Source organism: Bicyclus anynana, chromosome 10 (genome assembly GCF_947172395.1).
Source record: "Bicyclus anynana chromosome 10, ilBicAnyn1.1, whole genome shotgun sequence".
Taxonomy (NCBI): domain Eukaryota; kingdom Metazoa; phylum Arthropoda; class Insecta; order Lepidoptera; family Nymphalidae; genus Bicyclus; species Bicyclus anynana.
Window position 1 is genome coordinate 3,508,038 of NC_069092.1, and position 15,979 is coordinate 3,524,016.

At 34.2% G+C, this 15,979-nt stretch overlaps 3 protein-coding genes and 1 long non-coding RNA gene across 4 annotated transcripts; 3 read left to right on the plus strand and 1 right to left on the minus strand.

Moving 5' to 3' along the window:
• Window positions 1–194: 194 nt before the first annotated feature.
• LOC128198426 (uncharacterized) lies at window positions 195–1,399 on the plus strand. Its single transcript, XR_008251144.1, has 2 exons — window positions 195–454; window positions 1,085–1,399. It is a non-coding gene; the product is annotated as an uncharacterized LOC128198426 (long non-coding RNA).
• Window positions 1,178–4,367, minus strand: LOC112049938 (glutathione S-transferase 1-1). Its single transcript, XM_024088013.2, has 6 exons — window positions 4,217–4,367; window positions 3,616–3,759; window positions 2,711–2,844; window positions 2,370–2,436; window positions 1,698–1,901; window positions 1,178–1,352 (listed from the first exon to the last, which is right to left on the minus strand). The coding sequence occupies exons 2-6, from the start codon at window positions 3,754–3,756 to the stop codon at window positions 1,197–1,199; spliced, it is 702 nt and encodes a 233-aa protein (XP_023943781.1). The 5' UTR covers window positions 3,757–3,759; window positions 4,217–4,367; the 3' UTR covers window positions 1,178–1,196.
• Window positions 4,368–4,538: 171 nt separating this feature from the next.
• On the plus strand, window positions 4,539–7,729 carry LOC112049923 (uncharacterized transmembrane protein DDB_G0289901-like). Its single transcript, XM_024087989.2, has 2 exons — window positions 4,539–5,868; window positions 5,953–7,729. Exons 1-2 carry the CDS (start codon window positions 5,744–5,746, stop codon window positions 7,583–7,585), a joined length of 1,758 nt encoding a protein of 585 aa, XP_023943757.2. The 5' UTR covers window positions 4,539–5,743; the 3' UTR covers window positions 7,586–7,729.
• A 900-nt stretch (window positions 7,730–8,629) lies between these two features.
• On the plus strand, window positions 8,630–15,321 carry LOC112049930 (F-box/LRR-repeat protein 2). Its single transcript, XM_024088001.2, has 2 exons — window positions 8,630–8,889; window positions 9,346–15,321. The coding sequence occupies exon 2, from the start codon at window positions 9,378–9,380 to the stop codon at window positions 10,437–10,439; it is 1,062 nt and encodes a 353-aa protein (XP_023943769.1). The 5' UTR covers window positions 8,630–8,889; window positions 9,346–9,377; the 3' UTR covers window positions 10,440–15,321.
• Window positions 15,322–15,979: the final 658 nt, after the last annotated feature.

Genomic DNA, 15,979 nt, shown 5'->3' on the forward strand with positions numbered 1-15,979 from the left:
ATGCTCAATAAAAAATTACAATTAATTGGATTACCTATACGATTTTATTAATGTTCTTTTTTATGACAATTATAAAATTTTCTTCGGATTCTTCGGCTTCGGATGAACGAGGATCAAAGGAGCCTCTGCCTGGGTAAAATAAGGTTGAGAACCTATGATATAGACAAAGCCGTTTCCTCTTACTGCATCATTCGCCAACAAGCTTCATCGAAGCATGACTTGAATGAATTAAGTTCCCTTGTCAGTTACCATGAATCGTTTATGCTTTGTATTTTGCTTTGTTATTGTTATTGTTACTTATGGTGTTAATGCATATTTAACAAATAGAGTAACGATTGTCATAGACGAAGTACCGGCGCCTCGACATGTTGACACTAATGAGCTAAGTGAGGAAATTCCATTTGAAGATTTGTTGACAATTTTAAGCAAAAAATGTGCTGAAATAGGAGAGTTTGTAAGTTTTCTTTATCTACTATTTAATTTGAATTGAATTTGAATGTAAAATGTATATGTATGTAATTGTTTCTCTGTTAAAACATCCTTATGACTACAGACTTTAAAGACAATTTTTATTACTTATATAAGCTTACTGAAATCATCACAAAACATGAGCGACTCCGGAAATTACTTCGTTTGAAATTAGTAAAAAAATAATCGCGCTCGTGTCCCGATAACAGAAATATAAGGGACTTATTTTGTAACTTTGGAACCCTTCCATTCCATTACGTTACGCTGAAATCTATTAACTTACCTACCTCATCTTAATCTCACGTGCTGGTTGATTATTTCTGAAGTTAATTTTCTTTTTGGTTGCCCTAAACTGAACAACGTGCAAGATACACTTCCTTATGTTCATCTGCCGCGCTCGAGTAACTGCAAAAATCTCCTCTTAGGCTTCCCTACTATAATAAGTAATAACTATTAGTGCATATGAAATATTTACATAAATCTATATTTTGTGAAATATTATACAGTAAAATTTCTATACATAATATGTAACACGTAATGCTAGTCTTATCTTTTTTTTTTTTTGATATTTTTTTGTTTTTAGCATGTTTTATCTATTATATATTTTTTTTTTCAGTGTAACAACAACAGCGATTGCTGCTCCCATTCTTGTTTGGGTTTTATGAAGAGATGCGTTTCCTAAAAGGCTGAATGTTCACGAAAATCAGGATTATCATATTTAATTTATTTTATTTAGCAATTTTACGGGCCGGGTGTATCGGGTGATTCAAATGCGTTAAATCGGGTGGATTCTTCACGAAATATTGAACTTCCTTCATTGCACCTTCAGAGATCTTCCAGAGTTCGGGATGATTATTTTTAAAATCGCTGTACCATTTGGAAACCTGTGAAAAAATTACAATGTTTTAAAATAAATACTATTTATAAAGGATTTTAATTTGCAGAAACAGATTCCAAAATTGACAAATCTCAACATTTGTAGACTTTGAGCTTCTTAGACATATTTTGATAAGTGTGTATCACTCAGATAGTGCAGATTTGAAAACAGCTTATTTTATTATTTTGACAATTTGAATATAAATCATCAAACTAATCATGCAGCTAATTTAATAAACAATAGTATTCTACATACCAATAAAAAAAAATGATCTCTCCACTTTTAGTATTTTCATCTAAATCTATTGTAAAGTATAATATTTTGTATTAATATTATACCAATTGATTATTACCTTTTTGTATTTGCTGAAATCAAAATCGATGGCTTCCATAGTCATGGTGGTGTTAATAAGAGGAAAGTCAGCGATAGTCAAGTGATTGGCTGCCGCATAGCTAGTGCCCAATCTTTCAAAATAAGTCTCCAATACATCTAATGCCATGTGCACTTTCTTTAGACCCAAATCAGTACGTTCATAATCGTAGAAAACTGGTGCCATCTGAAATATAACTTTGCTTTTATGGTAATATTTACTTACAACGTTGGGAACTTACGAGGGAAATTTCGTTATTAATCTCATCATTCATCAAATATCATTAGCAACTCTTGCGAATGCACAAAAGTTCATGAAGTGTTATCGCATTTAGATAGAATCCAAAATGTAGAAAATATCTAATAATACGTACTTGCAGACTGATCAAAACGTTTAGAAACCCATTTGTGAATGTTTAAATTCTAAAGTGATTCAGGCAATGTACCGGTAAATTGGTGTAGGTAATATTGCTAACTTTTTTTTTTTTTAAAGTTAGCCCTTGACTGCAATCTCACCTGATGGTAAGTGACGATGCAACCTAAGATGGAAGCGAGCTAACTTAAGATGTTAGATCTTTTAACTATTTCATTATCTTTCCAAAATTATATTTTTTCACCTAATTGAGTACTTAATTGATTAGAATAAATTTCTTACTGTGTATGCAGATATGTTAGCGTAGTATGTAGATAGATTGAAGCAGAGTCTATGATTCACGATAGCCCTGAAAAAAAAATACAATACTTTTTATATTTATTTAGACAGGCCAACAAAATTTATATACATAAAATAATTAATATAATATATGATATAAGATACTCGTAGATATATTAGAAATACAGATTTTAAACATAAATATCAATAACTGGCTTGTACAGTAGACACAGAAATACATACTACTTTATCCTGTTAACTGTTATTTTCCTGTTCGCAATAATAATTGTACCAATATATTAAGTGCTAACAACGTATATAAATAATTAAGAATTTGTGAGTACCGTGCTTTCGGCTCCTGTGGATACAGATTTGATTCTGGCTTATATTTATCGCAGATATATTGCAGAATGGCGTTGCTTTCGCCTAGAAAGAAACCGTCGTCGTCCAATACAGGGATCTCTTTTTGTGGATTCATCTGCAAAATATTAGTAAATTGGTGTAGTTACATAAAAGCTCATCTACACTTATGTCATAAATAAGAAAGATTTGTATTTTTGTATAAAATTAATAAACTCAAAACCGATACAGAACGGATTTGAAAAATTCTTTTACCAATGGAAAGCTGCATTCTCAGGGAGCAACATTGACTATAGTTTAGCTATAATTTATAGGAATTGGAACTACGCGGGTGAATCCGCAAAGTTTTGCTAATATATATTATAATTATGAAGAGGTAAAGTTAGTGGTGTTGGGGGTAATCGCAGGATCTACTAGACCGATTTGTTTATTTGTTTTTTTTACTAATAAAAAGCCACGTTATTTGTAAATATCACAGGCTGTATTTTATCTCCGTATTATCACGGGACCGGAAACTACGCAGGTTAATACGCGGGGCGTCGGCTAGTCTATATTAATATTATAAAGCTGAAGAGTTCGTTTGTTTGATCGCGATAAACTCAGGAACCACTGGTCCGATTAGAAAAGTTCTTTCAGCGTTAGATAGCCCATTTATCAAGGAAGGCTATAGGCTATATTTTATCCCCGTATTCTTACGAGAACGGAAACCACGCGGGTGAAACCGCCCGGCGTCTACTAGTCTAATATAAACTTGGATGTAATTGTAAGACTTGAATATCAAGAATTCGTTTAGTGTCAGCAAATAAGTTGAATATTTTTTATATTTAAGAAATATTGTATTTTCGTCTTTAACATTCACTAAATAATTGAGTTTTGGACCAATTATTACCTTCGCATACTCAGCAGTCATATGTTCTCCTGCGCCATAATCAACATTAATCAATTCAAAGGGAATCTCCAATACTGTCAAGGCCTGCCTCACCGAGATGGACGGTGGGCCGTCAGACACTCCATACAGTTTTAGCACCATTGTCTGTAAATTACCAAAGATAATAATAAATCTTACTTTTTTATATGCTTCTAGTATATGCCTTGCAAGGTAATGTTATATGATATAGATATTTGTAATACTACCGGGGGCAAAGCTACCGCCGTATTAGTCGTAGTAGCCGTAGTAGTAGTTTGTATTACGGTCCCACCATACTACAGGGGCCCCTTACGTGTGAAAGCAAAAATCACGGAACGGAATCTTAGCTGGTAAAACTGCGGGCCTTAGCTAGTCCGTAATAAAATAATCATTTGACGAAATCACGACAAATTAGGTAAGTAGGTATGAATGGTAAAATCTCACTTGTAATAAATCCTAGCTTTACACAGGTTTGATCTGTATAAAAACCTAATTATTAAGCAGCTTTGGTGAGGCCTGCTAGAGAGCCTTCTCGATGGTACTGAAATATAAGTATATAGACGCTTAGTAATAATGTACGTACCCTTTTAAATATTAAACGTAATTAACGTTAATTGTACCGAACTATTTTATTTATTAAAAAATATTTAGTAACTAAATAACTAATGCACGTCCACAAGTTACAAGATTAACACTACTGGTTGGTTTGGTTATGGTTGAACGTCCTTTCACTTGCCATGGCCTCGGCAGTTCGAAATGCTAGCGATTTGTTGTTATCTTCAGATAGGTATGTATGTAAGTATGTCATCAGTCATACCAAGTTTTTATCAATTGCATGCGCAAAACTATAATCATGTTATGTACCTATTTAAAAGTCAAAAGTTATATACTTCTGACTCTCTTGTACCGGTTTGGAAGGCAACGTACTGAAAACAGCATGCAATAAATTAGCAGTTGTTTTTGTTGAAGGAAGGAGTGAAGTTTTTTTTTATTTTTTACAAGTTAGTCCTTGAGTATAATTTTACCTGGTGGTAAGTGATGATGCAATCTAAGATGGAAGCGGGCTAACTTATTAGGAGGATTAAAATCTGAATGATGAAATAGCATCTACAGTCATTGGAAATCTATAGAATTAATGGATAATATATAGAAACGTCGAAATGCAGCTGCTAACAAGGTTCAGCAAAGAGATCGCAAACATTTTAGCTCTTGAGTGTTTAATTAAAACAGTGCCTTGACATAATTGAAATCACACACAGATGTTGTGACAACAATGCCTACACAAACACTAAGCAAACTATTATAAACAGATTTAATTTATTTAGCTGTAATTTAACTAAACCGCAAGATGGTTTAACTTATAAACAAACCCTCTAATGCAAATGGTATTTTAATATTAAAACACTATGCTAAAAACATTGATATTGTTTTACTCTACATTTTAAGCTTTTATATAAACAATATAATAATTAGTATTAATTGAATACACATAACTAATCTAAAGATCATTAAAATTTCATTCACATTAAAATAATTGCATTGTTTATATTTTTCCTATTGATATAAGGTTAAGGCCTGGGAAGTAGGTTCTTACCTACTATAACTTCTCGTACATAGTATATATTTTCTCGTATATATTTTCATCTTTGTTATTAGTGTACCAATCATCATCATCAATATCATCATATCAGCTGATGGACGTCCACTGCAGGACACAGGCCTTTCAAACATCACGATTCTGAGCTACCTGCTTCCAGCGAATCCCTGCGACTCGCTTGATGTCGTGAGTCTACCTGGTGGGGGGTAGACCAACACTGCGTTTTCTAATGTGGTCACCATTCCAGCACCTTAGGACCACAACGTACTTTGGCTTTTCGAAGTATGTGCCGTGCCCATTGCCACCTCAGCTTTGCGACTTGTTGTAAGAATAGAAATATTGGAATTCATTCCTTTTTGAAAATTCTAAATAATAATTCAAATTATAGATGCGATGCAGCTCAAGGGTTAAGTATGGAAGCGCGGATTTCGTAATGTCACGAAACAGCTTTCTTACGAATATTATAAACTCAGCAGATTTGCGTTGAACCGCCTTCTAGCGTTTGTTTTAAAAATGGGCATATGCTTTAGATGTGTTTCATTTCTGTTGTGTATTCTATTTATAGGAACAAGTTGTGAATATTTTAACACGAATGCAGCGTTCGGAGTGAGAAACACTCGCGTAAGGCGTCAAGCTGGGTATGTTTACGATCGTCCTACTATATCTTTTACATTACCTTCTCGAACTGTTGCTTCAACGACTCAAGCCACAAATGTTGACAGGACATCGGCGCTACAAATGTACTATGCATACCCCGCACCTGCAGGCGGCTCAGCTAACACTGGCTACTCCTCCGGTTCTTCGGCGTCCAGTTCCACAGCGACCGCAGGGGCAGGGCAGGGCAGGAGTGGTTACAACTACAACGCTGCTCAAACCAATGTAGCTGGATCTACGGGAAGTATATCAGGATCAGATGCCACTGGTTATAACTATGATTCAGTGTCGACAGGAGACACTGGAGCGACATCAACTGGAGCTGGAGGTGGCTCAGCCAACGGGTATAAGTACAGTGGAGCACAGAGTGGCACCTCAGGATCTGTAGGTTCTACGGGAAGTAGAGGAGAAAGTGATGGCTATAGATACAGTACTGGACGAAATACGGCTTCAGTGTCCACTGGAAGCTCTGCCAGTGTTTCTACGGGATCCGATGGTTATAGGTATAATAGTGCTGCACAAAATACTGGTACGGGTTCTTCAGGAGGCACTTCTGAAGGAGGTAATGGGGGAGGAGGATATAGGTACAATGCAGCTCAGAATGCTGTTTCAAGTTCAGCGGGAGGATCAACATCAACCACTTCTGGGGGTGGAAGTGGCAGAGGTGGAGGTTACAGGTACAGTTCTGCACAGAGCACTGCCACAGGTGGTGCTACAGCAGTTACTTCAGGAGGTGGGGGTGGTTATAGATATAGTGGTGGTACTCAGAATACTGTTGCTGCAACTGGTGGAAGCTCAACTACATCTACTGGTTCAGCATCAGGTTCCTCTGGCTATAACTACGATGGAGCTACACAAAACACTGCCTCAAAAACAGGAGGTACTGTAACTACGGGGGGAGGATCAGTTTCAGGCGGCTACAATTATGAAGTACAAAACTCAGGAAACACTGGAACCCAAACGGTAACCTCTGTATCGAATCTATATAATGCTCCATCAAGAGAATCTAATACTGCTGTTGTTGATACTATCTCAACAAATGCGCCACAATATTTACCACCTACATCTGGAGGTGGTAGCGTAACTACCAATACTCAAGCTGTGGTAGAAACGCCAGTCATACCACCATCCGATCAATACCTACCGCCACGTACTTCCTCAATAACAATGCAAGTTGCAACTACGGCCTCAGTATCTGGACCAAGTGCTACATATTTACAACCGAACACCCAACAACAAACAAAAACTTCAACCGCTGCTGTCACAGGGCCGAGCACGACTTACTTGCAACCAAATACCCAGCAACAAACAACAACATCCACCGCTGCTGTCGCAGGACCGACTCAACAACAATCAACGACTTCTACTGCTGCAGTCTCAGGGCCAAGTGCTACTTACTTGCAGCCAGGTACCCAACAACAAACAAATACTAATGCTGTTGTCTCAGGACCAAGTTCTACCTACCTGCAACCAAGTACTCAACAACAAACTACTACTAAAGTGAATGCTGCTGTATCTAGACCTACAACTAGTTACCTACAACCGGCTACTCAAAACCAGTCGTCCAACCAGGCTCAAGTTACTGAGCAAACTGTACAAATAGCACCAGCACAAGATTACCTGCCTCCCGTTGAAAATACTGCCACACAAATATCAGTTTCAACACCGGCAGCAACGTATTTACCACCTGTTTTTAAGTAATACTGATTTATTTCGTTTTTTTATTTATTTATCAACTTTACTTAGATAGGTACAAGTTTATTTTAAAATTCTGATTTATTTATAAAATATAACCATTAAAAAAATTTTAAAAAACATTATTTTATTTTACCCTCTTACATAATGTGCTTACTTACACTCACTTTTTTGACGGCCTCCGTGGCGCAGTGGTATGCGGATTTACACGACGGAGGTCCTGGGTTCGATCCCCGGCTGGGCAGATTGAGATTTTCTTAATTTGTCTAGGTCTGGCTGGTGGGAGGCTTCGGCCGTGGCTAGTTACCACCCTACCGGCAAAGACGTACCGCCAAGCGATTTAGCGTTCCGGTACGATGCCGTGTAGAAACCGAAAGGGGTGTGGATTTTCATCCTCCTCCTAACAAGTTAGCCCGCTTCCATCTTAGACTGCATCATCACTTTCCATCAGGTGAGATTGTAGTCAAGGGCTAACTTGTAAAGAATAAAAAAAAAAAAAAAAAACTCATTGTGTGTACAATATACCTAATATGTAATTATATCTAACTATGGATATTTGTTTCGGCTCAGTTCCAATAAAATTAACAACAAAATTATCAGTTTTCGATAAAAAGTGAGAATTTATGGCTGAATTTATTGTGCTGTGAGTGGATGTAAAAAAGCAAAGATGCCCAATCAAAAAAACTTTACTTTCTAACATCTAGGTACTTACAGCAAAATCTCAATTCGAAAAATTCTCACTTGTTTTATTTAGAACACGCCCCATTCCGTAGATCCTTGGGGTCTGGGGTCTGGACCCAACTGGACCACTTTGGGAACCAATGGCCTAGAACTGTGGGAAAGTAATATAGTCTTATAGGAAAAATTCTGAAACTATACATTTGTTATAAAATCTCAAAAACTATACTTTGCAATATTGATTATATTGCGAACTACAAAGGGTAAGGCCGTCCGGCTTTTTCATTACATTTTCTAAATACAAGATGCAACAACTAAACGCAGGCGCTGAATAAACGTCAGCTGTCATTGAATTGTTATGTCAATTGTCAATGTCACAATCGAAACGTCATACAAAAATAGCATCAAGTCAAAGATGAAAGTTATTTTTAATATTTCTTTTATAAAAATTAGTTAAATGAATTGTTCTACTATTTACAATGAATAATTTAACCTCGCAAGCAGAACTCAACTTCCCAAAGTATCCGCCCTCCAAATTGTGATTATCATTTAAAAACAGAGTTTACATAAATTATGATTTTACTAAAGCAAACAGTAATATATTCTCGAATAGGAAGCAAGGCAATTCCGAGGTATGTGGACCATTTAAAACTTGCTATGCGAGAGGAATTCAGACCAACATATTTGATTATTTGTTTATGTTATTGCTATATCAATTCGAGGTTTATTTTTTCAACTGTTTATATATATTTTAATGCATGGTTTATGGGGTTGCTGCTTTAGACGTTTCTGATAACTTTATAAATATATATCAAGAGAGACGAATACCTGAGCATTTCATGGATTCGTCGTGCGATTGCTGGGTCCATAGTGTGGCAGAAATAAAAAATAATATAATGAAAACAAATACATATTTACTTCTTACTTATATGTATTAATTATGTAGACTAAATTATAAGCTTTATAGTAAAAATATCACTCTTTTTTTTTGCATGCTTCCTGAACAGTACCTGCAGCTGTTTCAAATTTATTGATGAGAAGTATATTATAAGTAATATTCTGTGACAAAAGTAAAAATGTATTTCCAGGACTACGAAGGGGTGGGGCACCAAGAATAAGGATGGTGCATCTGGAGATGACCGGTATCCAGCCGGGGTCTCATTTCCTCACCATCAATGATCTGCCGAATGAATTACTTATCTACATTTTTTCTATGATCGATTTTGAATCAGTGCTGGCGGTGGCACAGGTATGTGTGAGATGGCAGCAGCTCTGCCTGACGCCCTGCATATGGGACAACACCCGCCTCATTGTATGCATGAAGAACTATGTGAGAGTAAGTGACAGTGTCGTCCCATTTGTGGCTAAATATTTAAAGAAAGTAAAATTACAGTATTTCAAGTTGTATTCTCAAGTCAGAACTTCATTAATAAGTTACTGTCCTAACTTGACTCACCTAGAAATAAGTATATCACTAGTTGATAGTTGTATTTTTGACGACTTGGGTCACTGGCCTAATTTGAAACTCCTGAGCTTTCGCAACTCATTAATCGTGCAAACTACAGAGAATGCTAATGGAAATTTTGTGTATCACTTGCCTTTTGAAAAGCTGAAGTATTTGGAGACTCTCATTCTGTCCAACTTTGCATTGACCCACAGTAGTTTGTACAGCATGTTGCAGTGTGTAAATTTAGCGAGCATCAATATGGAGAAAATGAAGAATATACCCGCCGACTTCCTAGAGTCTCTACTCAAGACAAAACAAAATACATTAAGAGCCTTGCACATATATGGAGACATATTGAATGATGATATTATCTCCTTAATATCAAAATGTAAGGTTCTGCAAGTTTTACACATAATGACTTGCAAAACATTGTTTGATTCTAGTCTGTTGCATTTGTACAGACTGAAAAGTTTGAGATCCCTGAAGTTACGTCACGGTTATTTCTCAACGAATGCTCTATTGGCATACTTTTCGAAGAATTTATTCCAACATCTGACATACCTCAGCCTGTCAAGATGCCACCACGTTACAATGCAAGTGGCCAAGGTCATCAAAACCAGTGCCCCTAATCTGAAAGAGTTGTCCTTCTACTTGTGCCCTTTCATAGTTGCTAGGGATTTCAAAAGGGCAGAACTAGAAAGAATGTATAACAAAATAGAGTTACTACTTGATTGATATGGTTGTTCATTTATACATAAAAGCAGCTCGGTATCCGTCCACAGTGAAACAATAAAATAAACAATAAAATTGTTACTCTTACTGAACTTTGTAAATGTTATAATTTTTTGAATTATAGCTGATGCATCTTTATAAGAAAACAAAAGTATACAGAGTGTTTTATTTAACTGGGAATTTATGTGAAAATCTTAAGTGTTAATGTAGAAGATATAGGGAAATAAATCATTTAGTAAACAGAAAAAATAGGAAAATAAGACATTTGTAGGGCATATTAAATTTATGCTAACTCTGATTTATTTATAAATATAAAAAAAATGTATTATAATATTATATAATGTCGCTTAGTTTAGGCAAGGTTACATAGGTGTGAAAAGATAAATGTTACTTAAATTACTGTAGACTAGGTAGTGAGATATTATATATTCTTATTAGAAAACAGAAAAACTCCAGAGTTCATGATTCACTATTGATCTTAGTATTAAAAAGATTTTTATTTTATTTGACTAACTTAACTCATACTCAGACATATTTTAATGAAATGTTGTTTTTAAATCTATGTTAAACAAAGACATGATATTAATATCATTTATAATTCTAGATTAACTGAACATATTAGTATACAATTTTGAATAGGAATACTTATATTAATGTCTAAACATGGGCGCTTTTTTTTACATTATATAGGCGAGCGCTTGACGGTAAGCAATGATGGAGCCTATGATGAAATACGCTTGCCTAAAATATGCCTATTCACTCTTAACTTGAATACACCCACCCATGTTTTAGGTTTTTGATTTTTTTTTTGTTTGAATATGACTAATGTTTCCATTACCCTCCAATTAGTCGGGAAAGACTGTGTTAGGAGTGGGTACGACAATAGACCAACGGGGCGGGGATTGAACCACCCCTCGGTGATGAATCCAACCTCTCTTACTGTTGTGCTATTGAGGTAGGTAGTAGGGAAAACGGAATCTGGAATGGTATTCCAGAATTTCGCAGATATCACGAATGGAAAGCCGAAAAGCTCCAAGTACAATATTTGTTAGGATATTTCCATAGAAACTAGATCTACAAGTTAAAATGTTTTATGCAGCTATTTAATACATGAAAATGACTTGTTAAACAATAACAAAAAATAATTATCAAATTTACTCATAATGTCCTAGTTAAATTTTAACCTACTTTTTAGATCATATTTATAAAATGTTTCTTAATGAAGGGAAATGAATGGCTAGATGAATTCTAAGATGTGCAATATTTACGTGTATGTTTTATACTAATGCTACGTGTAATCTTTAATAAATACATAAGATACTAGATTATAATAATAAATGCTTGTTTGTGGTATAAAAAATTATGATATAGTAAAACTGTTGACCTAGTTCCCACATTAAAATAATCAAAAGTTATGAAATTGTAAGAAGTTGCATTTTAATTTCAGTTAATGAAGTGTAAAGATTAAAGGTTGAAACTCATTAGTGCCACCCAGCACCTGACTCACCCTAACCAAGGGTATGTGGTGTAGCAACAGAGTTGACATAGCAAGCTTATGTCCATAGAAATGCAAGTGGTGTTGGGTTAATAGCATTTTTGCTCCAATGAGGTATAACTCTAACAGTCATATTAAGAAACATGGAATAAGATTTAAGCCTCAATTTGCTTCAAAGTAAAGTGGACCTAATCACTACTATTTAAAGTTTAATTTACTTTGAAGTAAATTGATACTTCAAATTTAATCCATGTTTATAAATATGTCCGTAAAACTTCCCAAACATTGGGAATTTATAAGTAAGTATATAAAATTTCCTGGAAATATTGTTGTTAAAATTCAATAGATATGACATACATCAGTATTTTAGATATATTTATAGTATTATGTGAATAGTTCACTACTATGTATTTCTGTGAATAATTTACACTGTATTTCTGAGAATAGTTTATCTCACAGCAATGTGTAAAAGCTGACATGTATATTATAATTCTAGTATTTATTTACAAAAGTAGCAGTTGCCTACTTACTTGCAAATAAATAAATATACTTGCCAGTAGCAAGTATTTTTAAGATCAGACTACTGCTTGATTCTTAAAATCTGTACATATAATCTAAAAATCGATAGGCTTATAATATTTATTATAATAGACCTTTCACACTAACCTTTATCCACGGTGCATTGTCCATTACATTTCCAGCGAAAATGTTGCGATATCGCGATATTCGACATCGAACTGTGTATCACTAATTAGACGAAGGCCTAGATTGGAGGTATACTTACTCAGCGAATCAATTTAAATATATAGGCAGATTTGTGAAATTTAAAAATACAGTAGTAGTTAGACTTTAGAATATAAAACAATGAGGGAGTGTCACATAAGTTAGTATAGCAGTATACACCGAGTTTAAAGTTTTAGGCGTGGCTATGGATGGCCTAGTTAGAAATATGCTACATAACCTATGATTGAATCTCAAAGTTGCTTCAAGACTGGCCCATATATGAAGTAAAAGGTATTGTTGTATTAAAAACCTTTAGTTTATACAAGGTTAAAAATATATTATAAATATATGTATAAAAATAATAAAATACTAGAATTATACTAATATTTTGGCTTTAATACTTCACTGTGATGTTTTATATAGTCAATTATAATAATAACTCATGTGCCTTAAAAAGGATAGAATGTTGTTTATTTATTGGCTTCTAGATATAGCAGAAATTGATGCATTGTGTTTAATGACGTAAGTTTTAGATGGTTATTACTTATGAAACATAGTATTTTGGTGTAAAATTGATAATATTATTCCTGTACACTTGGTCGAGCCGATCCATACTTTTTAGTGTTATTCTTGATATGATATTGGTTTTTGTAGTGCCAAATTACAGTATTTGGCCATTTTAATCTGCAAATTTTGTCAGCTTTTAGACAATGGTGATTCAAAGACCTATAGTTCATTAATCAAGAAAGTGAAAATAGAAAATTCAGTATTCTATACACTGTCCCTGGCCTTTGAAACTTTGGGTAAAATTAATATGGATGAGAAAAGAAATATCAATATTGGCCAAAGTTCTTACTGTTGTAAGCAGGGGGAATATTATTATTATTTAAGGAGGCCCAATGTATTTGCAATCGACAATATTTTACTGAGTTTTAATGATAAAATTACATTTAAGTACTCTTTTTATCTTATACACTGCATCATTCATTTTTTATTATGCTTTTATAAAAAGTAATTTATTATTTTCAATTACCGTCGCTAATGCGAGGGCGTTGTGCAATTAACCTCTTATCAAAGCAAATTCCAAGATATACTGTTGTAATTCATTTAAGAAATTACTTTCACTATCTACGAATAGTTATTTGCGGTGCGGCTCGTTCAATGTGTGAGAGCCTTTAGAGAAAATGTATGTACTAATTTATAAAAAAGCAAAGAATCGAAATTATGCTCATTTTAGGACATATTGGTACTAAAATTACTGTGAACCCACTCGAATTATTTAGACGCTCAGTATGATAAATTTATTTTACAAGTTTTGTTTTAAGCTAATCAATTTATGTTATCGGTATATGAGCTAGTGGAAAAAATGAGGAGGCTATTTCTTGACCTTGGATCTATGAAACTGTAACGCATAATAAACCCATTTTTTTCAAATTCAATTTAAATCTGTGATCTGTGGCTCTCTGAATGTTTATTTTGATTTAAATTACTCTTAGTAAATTGTAAACGTATTAAATATATTAAATACTTGAATACCTCCTCAAAATGTCTCTCCATTAAAGCTCTCCAAATATTTTAAAATGGCGATCTTATATGGTCCCGTAAAATATGAGTTATATCTATTTTTTATTCTATTATTTTTTGTGAGTTGACCTCATGATTTTAAATTATTTGTATTGTATAAAAAGTATTTCAGTATAGAATTAAATCTTATAAAGTAATATTATATAGGATTACCCTAACTTGACAAGTTATAATCTAAAAATTTACGGCCTTACTTATAAACGTTATAGACGTAGAGCCCTGTAAACCGCAGACCTTTGTTATTTCAGTAGTCAGACGGTTGAGGGACTGGATCCCTAAAACCTGCTACCTCCCAAAGCCACGTTCCAAACTCCATAATGGGTATGATGACTAGGTTTGAATGTATTAATTTTATTGAGACATTCGGGTAAATAAGGTCAATATTAACTAATTAATATGTAAAAAACAAAGATTGACTGTATGTTTGCAAAAATATAAGATTATAAAATTTCAAAATCTACTAAAATTCTTCCTTCCAAATAACAAAGTTATTTGTAATTTTGTTTGAACGCCCATACAAATCTAACGATCAGCGAACCAACGACGTCATTAATTCGTGTCATTTTGAAAGGGGCGTTTTCCAGAGATCTGTGGCAGAGCCTCAAATCTGACTCTTTAATTCTCTGTAACTCCGAAAGTAATGATCGCAGATACCCTGTTACTTTTAGAAAATTTGTGTAAGTACTTTTAGCATACTCCTAATTTATATACAATTTAATAACCTGTCATCATCCCTATTGACTACCGTACTTACTTATGGTAGTAGCATGAGCTGACAAACTTTCAGCTTGACTAAGGTCTGGGGTTCACGACGGGCTCGTCAAAAAAGTAGTTTAAGTGAAATTGACTTAAAAACTTTTTGTGTAAGTTTTGCTTCAGGGTAAATAGAGCTTAAAAGCAATGCACATTAGGTTCAATTTTCTCAGACGCATTTTGTTGCATGAATTTAAGTAACGTTTATAAGTAAGGCCATTAGTGTCTACTTACGAGCATAATGGTGTGTGTGTATAAATAAAAGTATTTTATAGTTATATTGTTTGTGCGCTGTTGTTTACCATACACACAATAAATTGTAATATCGAATGTGTTTGTTTAATTTTAACATGGTGCCACCAAAATGTTTATTAATTTATTCATTATTTTTAAATAACAAAATAATTAAATAACCAACTGATCCGGATCGGATAGGGATTCGTTATTTAAATGCATATTTTTCAGGGTAGGTTTTCGTATTTAATTAAAAGCAGATTCCTTGAAAAAATATTTAAATTCATATGATCAATGTTTGGTGCGATATCAACAAAGTAAATACAATCCAACCTCGATATACTAATCCACTGCCACAATTTACTTGCACCAAATCTATTGACATCAATCTTAGACCGTTATTAATGGTCTAAGACATCAATATACGCTTTGCTTTGTGCAGTAGGATTATCAGCCTCGGTGGTACAGTTGCGTATTTAGGTTCAGATCACGAGGTCCTAGGTCAAGCTGTGTAATACCTACTGAGTTTCTCCTTATAAGAACTTTTTTTAGTAACACTTCTTAGCCCACCAGTGTGCTTACGAACGTAAAGCAGTTGGTCCCGATCGTTATCATCGTCTGATAGTAGTCGCTAAAGAATTTAACATTATGAACCTATGGGAGCGCGCGTGTGGTGTATGAATTAAACTCCCATAATTAATATAAAAAGGTATATTTAATATTTGTACACGGAATAGAACTAAAAATAGAATGT